The following is a 19,419-nucleotide window of genomic DNA, read 5'->3' on the forward strand; positions in this document are numbered from 1 at the left end:
TATAATAATACATTTCTGATTTCTGTAATATACCTACTTTAATAGCACGCACTATTAATCTATACTATTGACAATGGCCGCGTTAATATAGAAAACCGAAAAATTAGCTGACTCGATTAGATTTAATTGTTTAAAGCATAAGGACAAAAGAAAATTATTTTTTAATGCCTAAATTGAATTATCATTGTTAAGATAACTATACTATTTGACTTCCTACTTTGCTATACTACATGGTATGAATTTCACAGTCATAAAACATAAAAAATTAGATACATTTTTTATTAATGATCTCAAAGTATTTTAAAATGTACTTTAAAAACGGAAGAACACCTATAGTACCTACTTACTATAAAAATGTGATTATTTATCTTTTGAACAAATAGTAAATAGTAAAAGTACCTATTGCGTAGTGCTATCACACGCCAAAATAACGTCAACATTTTTCCGGGGCTGTGACATTATTTTTTTGTCCCGCAAAAGTGTTTTGGGGTGCACAATTTTTCAAGAATTGAACTACAATCGTTTATATTAAAATTTTTTGTTTTACAAAAAACTTCTAAAAAAAAAGCTGTTTCAATGAATGATAAAATAATTAAGTTGACCACTCGATTGACTGACGAAATCTAGTCACTAACCTACTTTATGATTGTTTTCTTTGCTTAGTGATGATACTATATATTATTATCGACGAATGCGTCAAAGTTTTTTCCCTAAACCCTCTCCATCCACTTATAGTCTTCATTTATATATCTAATTGATTATATTGTTGGTTATTCATTATAATTTTTTTTAATTGAGTTGGGTTTCCTTCATAAACGCGTATATCATAGCGAGTACAAAACAATTATGTGTGACACGATACCTCAGTGACAAAAAAATGGATCAGTTATCAAAAATGGTGGTTGACCAATGAACATTGAGAAGTTATAAAATTCTAGCCATAAAAATGATACCTACATAAAATATCTGTCCCAGCTTCAGTAAAATAAAAAATAGTAACTTTTAGACTTATAAGGCAATAATTGAAATACATACAAAATAATAATTAAGTAGATAAATATTATATGAATTGTGTATATTTCACAAACGTTATATACATTTAAGTAATGTTATGGTATTAAGTATTCATATGAAGTTTTAATGTGATTTTTGAAAGCCATATAATACTGATGTTATAATAAAAAAATATATAAAACCATAATATACTATAGCCATGTTTCACGGCGTACTGTATAGGCAACAATGTGCCATTTTTTTGTTACAAAATATAATATTATATTCCAATATTGTGTATAAGTAATTACTAATTATTATTAAATAACTTAGTATACAATGATACAAATACACTTCTAACTTTTTTTAGAACAAAGCTTAAAATATAAAAATAAATACCAAGAAAAAGAAAAGTACTTACATTTTTCAACAATATCGTGGTATTTGTAAAATATCGAAAAAGAAACCTAGAAAACAAAGGTCTAGGATCATATAGTAAATGTTCAAAATTTTTATGGTAATATATTCATGTACTCAATAAGTCGGAAAATCATAAGTTTTTATTCAATTATGTCTAAAAGGGTATCCAGAGATGCGTGATTTGTCTTCTATCAAAGATTTTTATTTAAAAAATAATAAAAATTGTTTTAAGTATTTACAAAAATTTGCGTTTTCATATTATTATATCGAAGAGTTAATAGTTAATAGTTTGAGGTGCGTTGAATGAAATTTGGGTAAGTAATTCAAGACATAATATAGTTAAAAAATTAAGTAATTTACTAATTTGTATAACCAAGTCACATCATACTGTAATTTTCTTCTTTTTTCCTATTATTCGATGATATACTCTCTCACAAGTTGCTAAAGTGGAACTTAAATACTCTTAAAAATCAATTTTGAACACGTTCAGTTTTATTATTAATCCCGCTTGACGAGACTTTCATATAATCAATAGTATGAAACGGACTAGAGTGGAATAAAATATTTTAAATCAATTATGATTTTTAAATTCTGAACAATTACATCTTATACAACCGATTTTTCGAAGAGCAATGTTACATATCATAGTTATGTGATTATCAAACGATGAATAATTTGATAGTAGACTTGGTGCCTAGATCTCTTATCTGGGTTACAATCATTAATTCTGAATTTTTTAATTTTATAATGGAAATATGAATATTATTTTCGTCGCGAAAACGAAAACTTTGTGAGCAATTTTCTGCATTAAAATTCAAACCATTTGACGAACAACATGGATAAAATTGATCTAAATCCACTTGCAATTTAAATCCTTTATGTAAATAAATAGACATATGTGGTTTTGAGTCGTCCACGCGTGAACATTAAGAAATTACTGTTTTTGAAGATAGCTTAAACGTCATTCCTAAAAAGTATGAATAATAATTTCACACACATAGTATAATATCGAATGACAGTTGCAAATGATGTAATGGTATCTATGATATTACGAAAATAATGAAATTATAAATACACGGATAGGACATTACATCTTATCAGGTATGAAATTTCAATTGATGCCTGATAAGAGTATAATATCTAAATCGACTATCGACTATGACCATCATATTATTATACAAAAATGTAAGCAGAGCCCTCAATTTATTACCACTTCACGGTCGAAAAAATATATTAGGCTCAATTTGTTATGTTTCATCAATGTTTTTATTATCTATGATGAAAATCGACTAGGTACCGTTGTTATAATATTATATATTATTATTCTATAGGTATCTACATCAATATTGTACGTGCTACAATAGTAATAAAAATATTGTATTATTTAAATTTCTGCGACGGCAACCGATGCACGACTTATACAACAGTGGGTGACTATGTACGAGTTACATATCTTTAAATTCCACTACTTTTGACACTGGAAGTCATTTAGCAATACGAGTATATGTGACAAGGTTTTTGCCACTAAGAACCCTGGATGTTGCCCATCCGGGAACTAGTGACAGCGAACGTTGTGTACTCTCAACCACGTTGCGTGACTGATTACAGCAAACGTGCCACACTAAGTCACCTTTATATAATATGATAATAGATAACTATTGGTAGTTAATAATTCAATTAGAAAACAGCACAGAATAATATCGGTAACTAATATCCTTTGTCCACGCTAGGTTAGTTATTTGTCATCTTTCAATGTAAAATCTGTATTTATTTAATTTATTAGAACAATTTGATTCATTAAATTAACGCGAAAAAAGTGCTTGCTTTCGTTTATAGATCGATTTAATTTTCAGTTTGTTTGAATTTGACTCTTCACGGTCATTTGTTGTATCGGTGTTGCAAGTGTGTAACATAGTCAATTTGCTTCGATTAGCTTCGTTAGTTATATTGTAGAGTGAATGAACTTGTTATAAAACTTAATGTTAAAAACTTTTTCTGTGTTCGTTTATGGTTTTTTGTTTTTTACAAAAATTCATTTTTTGAGCGAGTTATGAAAATTTTTGATTTATGATACATTATATACACAAAACTTGTTGATTTCGCTTTGCTATGTTACACACTTGTAAGATGGAGACAAAAAATGCACCACTGTAAACTCTAAGAATTCAATGTCTCTTAAACGTTAGAAAAAATATAATTCAAAATCCACCTAGCTATTATCTAATAACACAAATCAGATGATTTGAACAAATATTTTTCAGCTTCTGGGTGAAATAATTCATACAACAAATCAATCCATTCGAGAAATCGGTCTGAGTTGTACCAATACAAAATCGCTAATCCGGACTGATGTACCTATTCCCTCTTTATTCACGAATTAGGTGCATGGATGATATTTTCAATCTGGATCTTAGTGCGTGGCTTAATTCACACATGACCAATATGCTGTACGCACATTATTTATTATTATTATGTCTAAAAAACAAGAAAGCGTATTTAGTGAATTTAAATGGATAGGTACGAACTATGGTAGAGTTTTGCCTATATAATACAATTATTTAGCAAATATTTATGGTCAGGATAAAAATGAATATGATGGTATTAGGCTACAATATAGGAGTTCGGTGATTTTGGTTCAAATTACAAATGAGATCTTTATTTAAAATTATAAAACACAACATAATTTCTAAGTATCAATAATAATATTGTAAATACAACGGAGACTATTTAATATTATTATGTATATATACATATATATATATATATATTGTTCATATTGATTTTAATCTGTCGTTAATGCTACCTATGTATAACATTCTGGCGAGGGGAACGACTCTACTGAATTCTTCGGGTAGTGTACATACGAATGGGTGAACAAAATACATACTATAACATAACCACTAAACATATTATTATAATTGATATGACTAAACATACTGTCGTTAAATATATATTTATATCTCTTAAAATAATATTATATAAATATGCGCACACGTAATCTTAATTTGTAGGTATATAAAAAGAACATGAAGGTATGTAAATATCTTATATTATAATAATATATATTATATAAAACGTTATTTGATAATTATAAAAAAAAAAAAATAATATTCATAAAAAAAATTAAACAAACAGAAAGTATAGTACAAAAGATTGTATGAAAATAATGGAGAAAAGCCCAAACTTTAAAAAAAAAAAATCATAAACGTATCGTATAGCACCAAGGATAACAACAGTCTGTCAAAGGGAATCGTGAAAACAAAACGGATCGATGGAAATTACGATTATTGGTTGGGTAACGTATTTTGTAAAAAAAAAAAAAAATCAAATCATATAAATATAGATATTGATACATCAAAATGATATTACGGACGAGATTTTTACCCTACACATATACAAAAAAACCTGCGACAAATCCCGACAAAATTCGAGCCTGGGCGGAAATCGTTTATCGTCGGCAAATCCTCGGATTTCGGTAACCAAGTGCTTACTAAGGAGTGTCTTTTTTTTTTTACATCTAAACTTACAACATTATATCACTGTAATTATTGTCTCTCACATCGAATACAGACATATTGTATCCATTGCAGTCGATGTACGAACAATAACTACAACGATCTGATTAAAATAAAGTCGATTATAATATTATGATGTACAATAATATATTATGACCAATAACAGTATATTATTATAATATGATACGATAGTGTTACAACGTAAGCTTATTGACTTTGTTGTGTATAAAATATAATTGTGTCCCGCTTCCCTGCGCTCGCTCGTGACTGTCTTTGGCGACAAGGACGGAGTCTTTATTTCACTCTAATCTACACCTACGTATTACCTAGTATGTCGTTCAGTCTATCGGGTGATAATTAATAATAAAAAAAAACATATTTGGTAAGCTCAACGCGACAAATTCATTTGGGTCGTTTGGAGGTATTCATAAATAATATGTATTGTTTTATAGGTACGTGTCTTACGTACATAATTATGTGTTAAAATATAGTTTATAGTGTCGTTTGTCATTGTATAATAATTTAGGTATATAACATATAATAATAATAGTTGACAAGTGATATTCGATAGGTAGTAAATATTGAATAATGATACGTAATTTTTATATTATAGTTAAATATTATATATAATAGTAATAATTCCGAAACTAGTGTCGTTTAAACACATCTACTATATACATGCATGAAAATACATGGATAACGGGGCAGTGGAGGGGACTAGAACGTTTTTTTATTATTCAGGAATGGTAGGAGGGGGTTGGTTGGCGCTGAATGTTCCACGCGGAAAGGTAGGATAAGAGGTGGTCATATAGTAGTGAAAACGACCGATAATTCAGTACCTTTATATTATAATTCGAAATTCGTATTTTGTCGAACATTTTTCGAAAAAGCGGCTGGATGCGGCGCATTCCTACACCCCACCCCCAATCCGACGGGGCGTCTTATTTTTATTTTTCCCTCTACAATAATAATATCAAAATAAAGAAATGGGCACGCGGCCTATTATTATTATTATTGCCCGTACGACTGTTGTTGATGCTGCTGGAACAGCCTGACGCCGTTGTGGTGCGTTGGTATGGTCGAGTGGTTTCTCGACCGGACGGCCGACACTTTGGTACTGCCAATGCCGCCGACGCCGCCGCCGTTGTACGATGACGACCACTGCCGCTGGTGCTGCTGGTAGTTGTTCTGGTTCTGTTGCTGCTGATGATGGTTCTTTTGCTGCTGGTACTGTTGATAGTGCGACGCCGCCATGACGTGGTGACCGGCCGTCGTCTGTGGAGGGGGTGGCGGTGCAACGTTATGTGGCATCGTCCTCCAGCCGGGCACCGACCCGGGCCGGTTCCGGGCGCCCCGCGGTTCCGTGAACGAGCTGAGCGACACGTTCGTGGGCCTAGTGCACGGGTCTGGAGGCATCCGGGCCTTGGCCCCCGGGCCGCCCTTGTGCCGTATCACCACCGTGTCCACGGTCTGCAGGTCTGCGTAACTGGCCCGGCGCCGCTGTTCATCATCCGTCGGGGACAGCGTGGACGTGGACGCGGCCGGCGACAACTGCAGCGGCGGTGGAGGCGGTGGCAGCGGCATCGTGGCCGCCGTGTCGTGGCTGCTGTTGGAGTGCACGCCGCTGGACGACTCGCTGTGTCCGCTGCACGCGGCCTGCGGCGAGTGGCCGGCCGCAGATGCCTCTGACTCGGATTTTACGGTGTCCTCCTCCTCGAAATCGTCGGCGGCCGTCACCGATGCCGGACCGGCCACGCGCTGTAGTCCCTGCTGGCCGGCCACTGTTGTCTTGCTGTACACGCCACCGCGGTACGCGTGTTCGCGCACCTGTTGATGTTGCTTGGACACCTGCAACGAAAACAGTTATAACAAATTAACATGGTTAAAACTTAAATTATAATCACATAAGTACGCGGCTCATAGTATTACCATTGAGTGTATATTATATTATATGGTATTAGAATAGACAGGATTTTTCTTTGGGAGGGCAATACGCTTATTTTAAATTTACTCAAAGTTTATTTAACTATAAGATCTTCCACAAGTTCAGCGTACTGATGTTTAAGTCTTATTTTAGTTTTCGGATCATTTACGGCAATACAAATACTTTTTGTATTATTTACAGTAACCTTCATGACCATCATAGAAATAATTTTTGAATTTTCTTAACATTTTTTTGTTTTTGGTGTTAGGTGAGCGGGTATAGCTTCGGCTAACCAACTGAATATACTTTATTTGATACCTAGCTATAGTAATTAGTACTAAGTCATTATACGGTTGATGCTGGTTGAATACTATTATATTATATCTGTAGCTATATGATAACTAACTGGTATCGAATAAGATCAGTTATATTATATATTATATTATATCATAGCTTAACACCCCAACCATACACACATTATGTTGTTCATAATTTTTTTTTTTTTTATGTCATATGAATTTAAAATGTGGACAAACCTAACCATTTTTTTGTCAACTGTTTTTTCTGTAATATTTTGACAATAAAAGATCTCAATTGAATTATACATATATAGTATATACGCATAAGTATCTATTCTGGGAAAGCAGGAGAGGAATCTGTCTTCCTCCAAGATTTTCCATTCACTCAGTTCGTTTGTCAATAATACAGCAAAAATCAATAATTACGATCTGTCTTAATAAGATAAGCCTAGAAGGATCAACAATAGAAAATTGTCAACTATTTAATGTTTTTCCAGCAGAGAAATTGTACAAAAAATAGCTAAATATAGCTAATAATTATAACCTACAGGTAGACGTATAATTCACATTTATGATAAAAGAGAAAATAGAGTATATGATGTAAAAATAACTTAGAGTAAAAAATGTTTGAACTTAAATTTGTAAATTTGTTAATTATCTGGGTCCTTCGTATTTCAACTCATTGCCAATCATTATTAAAATAAGTATATACGCTAACTCTAGGAATCTCAAAAAGTCAAATCTCCAAAAATCGATTGTTAAGTGGTTAGACACTTCATAACACTAGTATTTATGTATATTGGTTCATTTTGTTATGTGCTAAAACTTAAACGATGCTTTTTATTTTTATTTATATGTATTATTATTATTATATTAATTAGGTACTAGATTTTGTAACTCTCTAACATCATCACATGCTTATTGCTTACAAAATGTAGATAGTTTCATCATATTATATTATTGTAAGTTTGTTCTTTTGAGCTTTGTATAATTTATAATAAATTAATCAAAAAAAAAAAAAAAATACATATAATATATATATATGTTTCAACTGTTGTGATAATACGGACTACCCAGTGACTTATATATAATAATTATATATATTTTATCATACGGTACTATTACATAAATAACTCATACGGAAGCTACTTTTTTTTAAGTATTCGAGAAGACTTCATGTATCTATAATTTAGGTTGTCGGGTATGCGATTATTTAATAACGCCGAGATTGCGGTACAGAGTCATATGCTTATTCTGGATGACGTCACTCGAACTTTTTAATAGTCGTTTTCCTTGTACACGCAAGCAAAATTTAAAGGCTTTTCCGTGAAGGAAATGCGGACGAAAGTGGGCGTTCAATTAAGCAAACCTTTTGCGTTCGAAAGCAGCAGGGATGTACACATGACAATAATGGCAACTTTCGAGACGATAAAAATTAAACTCGTCCTGTCACCAAATTATGTATATGCGTGGATAGTACAATATACAACTAAGGAAAGATGATTCTACCCAATGCAAAGGCACTATATTATCCGCACACCACCAAAAGATGCTATATAGAGCATAAAAATAAATATTATTACAAAAACTAGTAACTATTTGATTAGTTGTCGGCGCAAATTTATTTATCCGATTCGAAAATGTATTCTTAAGGCCTACTGTAAGCTATGTTATTCATTTTTAGAGTCCCAAATATTATTCAAATACGTTTAAATATTGAAATACTATTGATATATTATAACTAAAATCATTTCCAAACGTATGTCTATTTTAAAGCCAATATTCTATCTCCCCTTTACAGTAGTTAACCAATTAATATTGAACACCATAGTATTGTTTGTTTATTATACAGTTTTCCTATCAATCATTGATTATTTACAATAGGTATAGATAGTATTGCGATGAGTGGGCGAGAAACGATTCGATGAGTTTAATCACTCACTTCATAGTGGTAAACGTTCATTTTTGTGTTCATTTATAATTACTATTGTATACTTGCGTACTGTCATAATAACATACAAAATTACTAATTAACATTTAATAAAATAAAAAATGAAGGCGCATTGACCTACCCTAACTGGATTTTGGAGAGAAAGCCCTTTCGTCAAAAATGTTATTTAAAACATTTATTCAACTCCACCCCCATTATGGCACACTATGCCTGCACAACTTTACTATTCAATTAATTCATATTATATCGTTCACGTGATCTGCACATTTATTAATGACATTAATGCATTAATTTTTGACCTGCAGTAATTATTGTTCTCTGCAGAAATCTCTAAATTAAAAAAAAAAAAAATATATATATATTATGAGTCATAATTTATTGCCATATCATTTATGACCTAATGTCTGCCAGTGAATAATATATTTATCAATTCATAGAGGCACCACTCGTGAGTCAGTCGAATCACTATACGCCACGGTATGTATATATATATCATATGTATATGGCAAAATTCTGGAATATATATGTAGAATCGACACAAAACTTCTGAGACAAGTTTCTGAAAGTTTTCAGAGGATTATATGTACGAGGAAATATGCGCATGTATATGTATATATATGTATATACACACGCGCAATACCGTGTTGACGAATAAAATGATAAGCTTATACCCGACTGACTTAAGCCGGACAACGGATAATATAGTAAATTGAGTTACTCGATAAATGTTAAAATCTGCTTACTATATTATGCACATTATATGATTTAAAATAGTAAAATGTCAGACTAGATATAGACGAGTGCTGGGGGGCCATATCGATAGAGTGCAGTATAATATAATATAATGTGTTACTTCGGTGGTAGATCGTGCCCTAAAGTCAAGCCCTTGATACATTTAATTAAATATTTTCTCTGGTCAAGAAATGGAATTGCTACTAATTACTATATTTTAATTAGTAATGAGTAAAAAACAATACCTATTGAAATTATCAGTAATGTGAACAAGTTATTATGATATAATTATTAATTGATAAACAATACAAATTACTTCATTCCTACATTGTATATATGTATTTTTTAAAAGATTAAACCTTCTTTCTTTTTCCAATAATTAACTCGTTCAAACGTGTGTGGAAACATAATACACGTTGCATTATTAGTAATGATACGTTCAAATTTTAACGTGTTCTTTCCGCGTCGTGTGATGATCAAATTTTAGTAAGATTATTTTATAATATATTCACAATATTACGAGGGGTTCGAAAATCAATGCGCAATTAATGCCGTATAGTTACGTAATAGGCACTAAATCGATTCATTTTAAACGAATAATTTATAACTATAAAATATATTATGATTGTCATTAAAGGGCACAACAATAATAAGGCAGATGCATCAGCTTCGCCATGGCTAAATGTAATCCGTATTAGCTTTTACGTGGCGTATAATAACAGTCCACATTTTAAATTTCCAATATTTCCATAAACAAATAAACCATAAGCTATGATAAAATCGACCAAAGTGATAAAATGTTATGGTCTCGATTAAATAATATTTATCTAAATGAAAAAAAAACAAACACGAGAAAACAAACGGGAATCAACGCATGGAAGGCTATAGTAGGATCAGTTAAATTTAATTATAACGTATAATTGTACATTATAGTTATAGGTGATTGTAAAAATGTATAATTAAAGTAATATTTTACCTTATTGTTTGTATTTCATTATATTTTATTAGATCGTAAGACACAGATAATATTAATAGATTTTTAACACTTTTCTTTTCAACTTTTTTATTTTTACTAATTTAAATTAATTGCAAACACATTAGTTTAATAAGTATAATGACGAGTTAATTTTAAATTTAAAAAAACAGCAGAAAGTCTTATGAACCTTGTAGGTATATATTCTTACTACTTATTTATGTTGACGCTGCCCTCACTCCTGACAGAAGTTTAACATGCAAAATCGTTTGAAAAAACGGTTAGTTTAAGTTAGTAAGATACTTTTGCTTTTAATTAGTAAAGTTATTTTAAAATGTAATTATAAATAGTTATAACTGTCAACTTTTAATTTGTTTAATTTTCGTTATATATATATATATATATATTTTTTTTTAACTTAACTGAACTTTAAGTTATTCATTAGTTTGTCAGACGTTTTACTTGATTGTATCAGGTACTAAGATAAATAATTCTACTCAACACCAGATTCGACTGTTTGTTCTTATTGTATCATTGAAAATGGAGAACTATATTATTATATGTACTCACTTGGGTTTTACTGGCGTGGAATTCCGCAGCTGAACTTATGTCTTCCTGTATGGGTGGCGGCGGTGGTGGCGGCGTGGCCGGCGAGTAAAACAACTCTCTTGTATTGGCGCTCGCGTACGTAATTACACCTTCTCGTACCGTGTCCAAAAGCTGTGTGAGAAAATCAGGTATAATACACAATTGTGATTTGACCCAAAGGTTGTATAATATTGGAGTAGTACTAGTTACTACAAGATATTTAGATTTTTGAGGTTAAAATGAACTATTTTAATGTTATAACAAACCCAGATGGAATTTCTTATTTAAACCTGAACCAAACCAAATAACTCAAACTGTCTCGAAAATCGTGACATGAATAGAATTTAAGAAAACGCTTTTGTTAAATTTTAAAATGAATTTTACACATTTTTAAAAACGTAATATTATCTATACCAAATGAAATGATAAATAATCATAATTTTTTATCGTTCTTCAAAAATTATATGCAGAAACCAAATTGTTAGGATTTGATATAGGTAATAGCAGTGAATATAATTAAAAATACGTTTTTCTACAACTCGTTAAAAACACTGAAAATAATGGGAAAAAATATAATATAATAAGGAAAATTATGCAAGCTATTGATTTTTTTATCGCACAATCGACGAAAGATAGGAAATTTAATCTTGTTTTGAAACTTGTCGCTTACACAAAATAAATTTGGAACTTCGTCTGATATAAATGGAAAGCGAAATATAAAGGAAATTAAATTTATACATATATATTCAGACATGCAACACAAAAAAAAACTTTAGAGCACAACAATATATTATATTACTACACGGGGTGTTTCATCGCGTGTTCGCCCACGTCAGTAACTTTTTATTCTAATTAATATTGTTGCTAAATGTTGAGTTGTTGAGTAACTACACTTGATCTTTACACTTTATTTTCGGTTTTCGACGTCGGTATAATGTCAAAAAATTTAAAATTGAATAACCAGGACACATATTTGTTTTTTTTGCTTTTCTTAAGCATTTGCTGCAGGGATGCACGGTAATCAGTGTAGCTATCATATTTTAAAAGTCGAACAGTATTTATATTCGTGTTTATATTAATATTATTATTATTTACGAATAAATACCCTATAGAGTAGTTTAGTACACGCGAACACAGTACTACGCGAAACGGTTTCGATCACGAACGACCAATCCGTTCTTACCTTCGTGTCCTCAGACGTATTGTCGTCGCTATGATCGTTCGTGGCCCTAGCGACCATCGGCAACTCGCGGAGCTTCGCATAATCACCATCGTCTTCTGGACTGATTCCCCTTCGGTCGATTTTGTTCATTGGTATGCCTCTATGATGAAAAATAATACAATATATTAAAATCAACACAACGAGTTAGATCGAACACAGTATGTATACATGCATTATACTGTACACTGCATGCATATCACAGCGCTTCAAAATCGACCTAAGACAATTATTTTAAAAACAATAATACTTAAAATGAATTATTTCTGAAAGTAAATAATTTTTTAATTTTTAAACGATTCAAATTTAACAACGATTTGGAGTTCTTAGGTATTATTTGTGTAGGTATTGCCTTTATTTTCATTCATTTGATGTTTTTTGGAATCATATTACTATCGACTTTTGTGTTTAAAATATATTTCAAACTGTATACAGATATCAAATATTGAACATATAGTTTTATTAATTAGCATTTAAAGTTTAAACGAGTGAACTAGTTGTGCACTATGATTCTATCACACACAAACTCTTTAAAAATATTATTTAGCTATTTGATATTCATGCGTTAATATATTTACAAATTAAGCGATTTTAGACTTTAAAACTAAAAATACAGATGGCCTTCAATTAAGACACGATTCGCGATAATCACATTTTAAGTGATCAAATAATGTAATATAAAGACGTTAGAACTGTATATAACAAACATAATATAGTAATTTTAAGTAATAGATGGTATTTAAAAAATTAAAGGATTTAATATTTCTTGAAATAATAAGAATTTGTCATTAAAAAATAACCCTGTAAAAGAATAAAATTTTATTAATCTACAATGAACTTGAATAAAACGAGAACTGGATCCCAAGAAAAACGTAGGCGGCACGTCGTAACTCGTAGATGGTAGATATCAAATGATTAAGATTAGAACATTTTTTTTTTTTTTGTCTACGTAAGACAATTATTCACTTTGACGAATTGTTTTTGGCATTGTTTTCGTACGTCATCGTTCATTGTTAAAAACCATTGTAATTAATACGTAGGTGCGTTCATATGAGGACCATTATCGTTTCTCATTAAATACAATTGACAATATGAGTGACTGTTTCGTTAGACCGAAATTTCTTAATTGATGTTTTGTGATAATGTATATTATGCAATACGCAGTGGGCTACCGTTTGGAAATTATAAATATGATCTTTTATGTCATATTCCATAAGTAATAGGTTAACAGTTATAATTTTACCAGTATAGTTATAATTATGATAATTATGAAAGTTTTTTTGTAATTATTCTTATTTGTTTTCTGAATAGTTTAAGGAGGAACAAACGTGCAATGATAATCAATACTGTTTTAAAATTTGAACGAAAAGATATTTTTAATCACCTAATTGTTTTAAGTAAATTGAGACAGAGTGCACCTCTAATACTTACTTTGTAGATTTTTTTGTCCGTTTACAACCAAAACAACCAGACGGCTCGTCCGAGTCTTCCATTTCGCTTAAACAACTGCGGCCTGAACTCGACTTTGGTCTTGGCCAATATATTTGTTCATCACTCATTGTCTTAGGCGTTCTTTTGAACTTGTGTTTATCTGAAATAAGATTAGTATAATATTTGATAACAGTGTTAAAACATTTCAATCGGCCGTATTGTGTTAAACATATACTTGGCTAAATACACAGATTTTCCAGATTTTGTATAAACTCTCTGCACGTTATTAAATTATTAAATTTAATATATGCATCATATGACATAATTTATAAAATCATATAATGTTTATAAAAGTGCATATGTTATTATAATATTACATATTAGTTATTACGATATGATGTACTTTCATAACATTTAATAATTTATTAATTTAACAAAATATGTGGGTTCAAAGTTATAACTAGATCGAAGTTTAATACGTAATTATTTAATCTTCTTTAAACTTTTTTATTGTACTCATATTACAGGTTGTAAATATTCTATTTTAAAATAAAAAAAAAAAAATTGTGATTTGTTAACCGTTTTTCAAATTTATTGGTTTTGTATCCTCTTAACGTAATTCGAATAAATTATTTTCGTTGAATTGCAGTTAGTATTTTAGAGGAGAGACAATAATAACATTTCAGTAGTTGTATGGGCTTACCCGAGTTTGCAGAGACGCGTGTGTAGTCGGCGACAACGCGTTCCACCACAGACGTGACGATGCGTTTGGCCGTCTTCTCAGTCAGCGAGTACGTGGCGCCCTGGGCCACCACCAACAAGGGCACGCGCTGGGCGTCGTCACCTCCGCCGCCTCCACCGCCTCCACTCACTGCACCGCCTGCACCGCCAACAGCTCCACCGCAGCCGCCTCCCCTGGGGTCGTACTCCAGGAACAGGTGCAGGTTGAACACCCAGCAGGGCTTGAGCGTGAGCACGGACCACATGGCTATCCAGACGAACACGTGCGCGGTGGAGTTCAGCAGGCACGCCAACACCACGCCGTTGAGCGACGATCGGAACACGACGATGGCGTTGTACAGCAACGGGCTCTCGGACGCCACGACGGCGAGCAGGGCCAGCACGCTGGCGCAGTACGGCATCAGGCTCGAGTAGGCGTCGGCCACGGTCTTCCGGCCACCCGTCTGCCGCTTCACGAACCCGCTGAATCGCGTGTACCCGTAGTAGTACACTATCGAGTTGGACACGAATATCAGAACGGTGGTGACGGTGAACAGCACTGCGGTGTCCAGGTGATCCAGCACCAGGTGGTACGTGGTAGGTCCGGCCGGTAGTTCCTTCACCATTTTGCACACGCCCAACACTTGCATCTGAGGCACGACAACGTATAATGCAACAAGAATTGTGTTAATAATTATATAATAATATAAATAATTAATTCATGATGATTTTTTTAACGATTTTATCGCCCAGCCCGCGCCGAAAGTTTAACGGTCGATGTCGGATGAAGTGTTAGAGAAATTACATTTTTCAGCACAGCGAACATTTACAGTAAATGTTTTTTCCCGTACAGCGCGTGAAAAAAAAATGGAACTTCTAACAACTACGCAGCGTGTATGTGTTATATGTGCGAATGTGTTGTTGTTTATACCAAAATATTTTTGGAAACGTGGAGCTTCGACAAGCATTAGCTGGAATCCTTGCTGGTACATTATCCCCGACTTTGGATGGTGAAAACTTTTGTTTTAAAGTCAGTAACAATTCTCAGTAAGTAATTCAAGGCCGACTTTGACGTGACCACATAGTTGCGCGGGTTAGATTAAAAACTCCGAAATCGTGGTTGCAAATTAGCTATAACAAATGGGTTAAGAAAAAGATCCTAGAGTCTAGAGTTGAAATTCGGAATGTCTGGTATCAGTAGTACAGCCTTTCAAAAGGAATTTGAAGGAAACGTTTGAAATATTTTGAAATCAGACACTGACCGGAACCATTATTTTATTTATACATATCATTTTTATGTACTGGAATCAACCAATTTTTATGATATTCATTTTAAATTCAATTATATATACATATATATTGAAATGGCGATAACTGAATGCAATTAATATTTTCTCACCTTGTAGAGAATGCATGTGAAGAGGTACAATGACAGGCATTGTATGGCGTTGGCGAATAACTGGACGGAAAATAGCGTAGCGAAACATTTATTAGTCTCCCAAAAAACAGACGCATACCGCCCGCAATATATGAACAAGGCCATAGCGTAATTAAAAAACTCGACAGACATGGTCCCATCAGTATCCGCAGCATCTGAAAATTTTTTTGTATTTAATCGGTATTTAAATATTGGACATAGGTTATAGGGCTATTATAGAACACGAAGATCAGGTGAGTTTGTTGGATTATTCTTGCAATTTTATTCCACTTGTCTGAACATTAAATGCTTATTATTAATTTAAAAAATATATTATGGTTTATTCAACAATTAGTATTTGTAAAAAACTTTTAGGCAATCAAACCACTGTCGTTTATAAATTAAAATAAGGGTCGTCATAATGAAATTAAACAAATAAGTAGTAAAAAAAATTAGCAGTATAAAATAGCATAATATAATGCATATGGTTGATACGGTATATCTGACTCGCGCACTCACGGCTATCCGTATATAATTTCATTATAAAGTCATAGTTAATAACCAGAACTGCAAATCAAAATATGTTATAAACAACTACTGTTAAGTGCATATTATGCATAGTTTGCAAACTGGCAAAATATGCGAAACGTATTTATTGTAAATACAACTAGAAGATGTTTAAATAAAAGTTATGTAAAAATAATTTAAATAAACCTATTATTGTAAAAATGACCTCTGTTATTACTTATTACGTAATGTTAATATATTTTTATTTCTATAACTGTATTATTTAGATTTTAAACTATTAATTGTAAAATAAATAATTGTTCTGTTGTGATTAAACTTTAAACGTGCCATTAAAAATAGTGAGCATTAATGGTTTTTATCCATCAACAAGTGCCATTAGCCACATAAATCCAATTAATTTTGAATTCAGTGTTCAGAAAACATACAAAAAAATAAAAATGTATTTTACTATTAATCGTAATTTAAAAAAAAAAAAAATTCTGAAAAATATGTATACAAATATTTACTGAAAATATGCAGTAATATGTTCAGCATTTAAAATATATAAAATACCTATTGTTTTGTATTATTATATGTAGTTATAGTAAATTAATTCAAATATTGATCGAATTCCTTTAACGAAAGAATGCATTAAGTTCTCTTTTCTTTTTAAATTTAATAAGTGGTATATTTAAGAATGAAATAATAATATGGAATAATATTGTTACTACTTGAACGCTTCATTTAAAAATGTGCATTTAACATTTTGATTTAGAAATGTTTATAAGTTAATTTAATCAAAAATATTTCAATAATTTTTCTATTAAATTATAAAATACGACAGTTACAAAATGTTCAATTATAATTATATTTAATAATTAAAAAAATATAAAAATAATTCGATTGTTGTTTAAAAGTTTCACACATTTAATTTTCAACTTAAAATTGTTTACGATCCTTATATTTTAACATTTATGTCGTTTTTATTATAAAATATATAGAATACAAATGACAAATAATTATAGTTTTGAAGATTTCCAATGATTTCATATTTACTTTAAGGAATATTGTGTTAGCTAATTATATCTGTTTAATATAATTTTGATAGCATCTTGTACGAAAGAAATTTTAATTTTGCATTTTATCTATAAAATCCATAATATTATAGTCTATTATCTAGTTAAATGTCAATATATAATTAATTGCTGGATTAAAATCAATTAATTTTTTTAATTATTAACTTTGACTATAAATTCGAATGCAATAATGTTGATCGCTACTTCAAAATCCAACATCATAAACTATACTCAACTTATTCATCGTATTTCAGAACTACTTTTCAAACAAATAATGGTGGCTTAAAATTTAAAAAAAAATGCTTGATGGATGAATTGAGATCATATAATAATTATAATGATACTTACATGATCTATTTGTCGTCGGCGATGACGACTGTGGAACAAGTACCGACTGTGTCCTGGGTTCGATGTGCATATTTTTAAGCGTGATGTTGGGTGGACTGGACTGATGTCCTCCGAGGACAAGAAAGTCCAAGTCAGTATTCCAAATATTATCTGAAAACGCACACAACAAGCTTAGATGAGAAAGGTAGTAGATTACATCACGTGCATTGTTTGTAGGTTTCACGGGGAACAATTTATATAGGTATACATGATACATAAAAACATACACTTCTATTGTGTTGCATAGGAATTAGTGAAAATGCGAACCTGCAGGGCATAATTTAGGTGCCTACCACGTATATAGTATATTATAATATTATATAGTACACTTATAAAATGTACCTAGGTGCAGTTAATATTATAATGCTAGGCCGCTATACTGGGTTAATATTCTGGAGATGGACTCCATGCAGGGGTTAAGCGAGTTCTTTTGCACGATCTTAATTAAGAAAAAAATGTATGATGTTTGTAGTTTTTGTCATATAGTATACATGAGTTTATAAGCTAATTAAAAACAAAGTTGTTTGCATAAATATTCCTCACAAGAGAGTAAAAATGATACAATACGCTACACGAATATTAAAAACAAAGAGATGAAAATTCCTACAGCAGTCAACAATTACAGTGAAATCCTACGTTCGTTAAAAAACATTTTACACGCATTTAATGTTTTAAATGCATATGGGTAAATATCAAAAAAAAAAAATTAAGAGCATCCATTTGTCATTTAAAAATATAGTTTAAAGAGTTTCTTAAATTAACTTTTAAAAAAAAAATAATAAAAAATTAGGAGATAACTATTTCGCTAAAATTATCTTCACCACCTGCATTATATCCACGCACCTTCATAACATATTTTCTACGCATACACGAAATTATTATTTACTTGTGGACATGAGACCAGCTTGTATGAGCCTGGCTTCGATCATGAGCTTGACTACCAGCAGGGCGAGTGCTGTGAACGAGTGTAGCGTGGAAGAGGACGGTGGCCCGTGGGTCCAGCAGGATGACAGGCGGCGGCGGCGGACGTCCAACAAGTTTCCAAGCTTGTCCGAGTCGTTGGCCATGTTTCCGGTGCGGAAGACGGCGGTGAATGCAACCAGCGGCACTAGCACGGCGGCCATGCCAATGGTGGCAACGAAGCAGTGAACTTCGTACCTGGGCGGGAGTACGCTCTTCGGTGGCCATACTACTTCCAAGTACTCTGAAATGTTTTTGAAAAAACCAACATTTAAACAGATATTTATAATGTCATGACGTGTGCCAC

The 19,419-nt window shown here is 31.8% G+C and overlaps 1 protein-coding gene across 1 annotated transcript in view; it reads right to left on the reverse strand.

Annotated features, from left to right (window-relative positions):
• Window positions 1-4,041: 4,041 nt before the first annotated feature.
• Window positions 4,042-19,419, reverse strand: part of tinc (transmembrane protein tincar) — a 72,481-nt gene continuing 57,103 nt past the window's right edge. Inside the window, exons 3-10 of the mRNA XM_015519263.2 lie at window positions 19,039-19,356; window positions 18,114-18,263; window positions 16,165-16,358; window positions 14,749-15,415; window positions 14,046-14,205; window positions 12,579-12,717; window positions 11,378-11,527; window positions 4,042-6,776 (exon numbers count right to left, since the gene is read on the reverse strand). Of these exons, the coding sequence (XP_015374749.2) occupies window positions 5,940-6,776; window positions 11,378-11,527; window positions 12,579-12,717; window positions 14,046-14,205; window positions 14,749-15,415; window positions 16,165-16,358; window positions 18,114-18,263; window positions 19,039-19,356 (2,615 nt within the window). The 3' untranslated portion in view covers window positions 4,042-5,939. The remainder of the gene's footprint in view (window positions 6,777-11,377; window positions 11,528-12,578; window positions 12,718-14,045; window positions 14,206-14,748; window positions 15,416-16,164; window positions 16,359-18,113; window positions 18,264-19,038; window positions 19,357-19,419) is intronic.

Source organism: Diuraphis noxia, unplaced genomic scaffold (assembly GCF_037042655.1).
Source record: "Diuraphis noxia isolate RWA-SAM2 unplaced genomic scaffold, SU_Dnox_SAM2 contig0003, whole genome shotgun sequence".
Lineage (NCBI taxonomy): Eukaryota > Metazoa > Arthropoda > Insecta > Hemiptera > Aphididae > Diuraphis > Diuraphis noxia.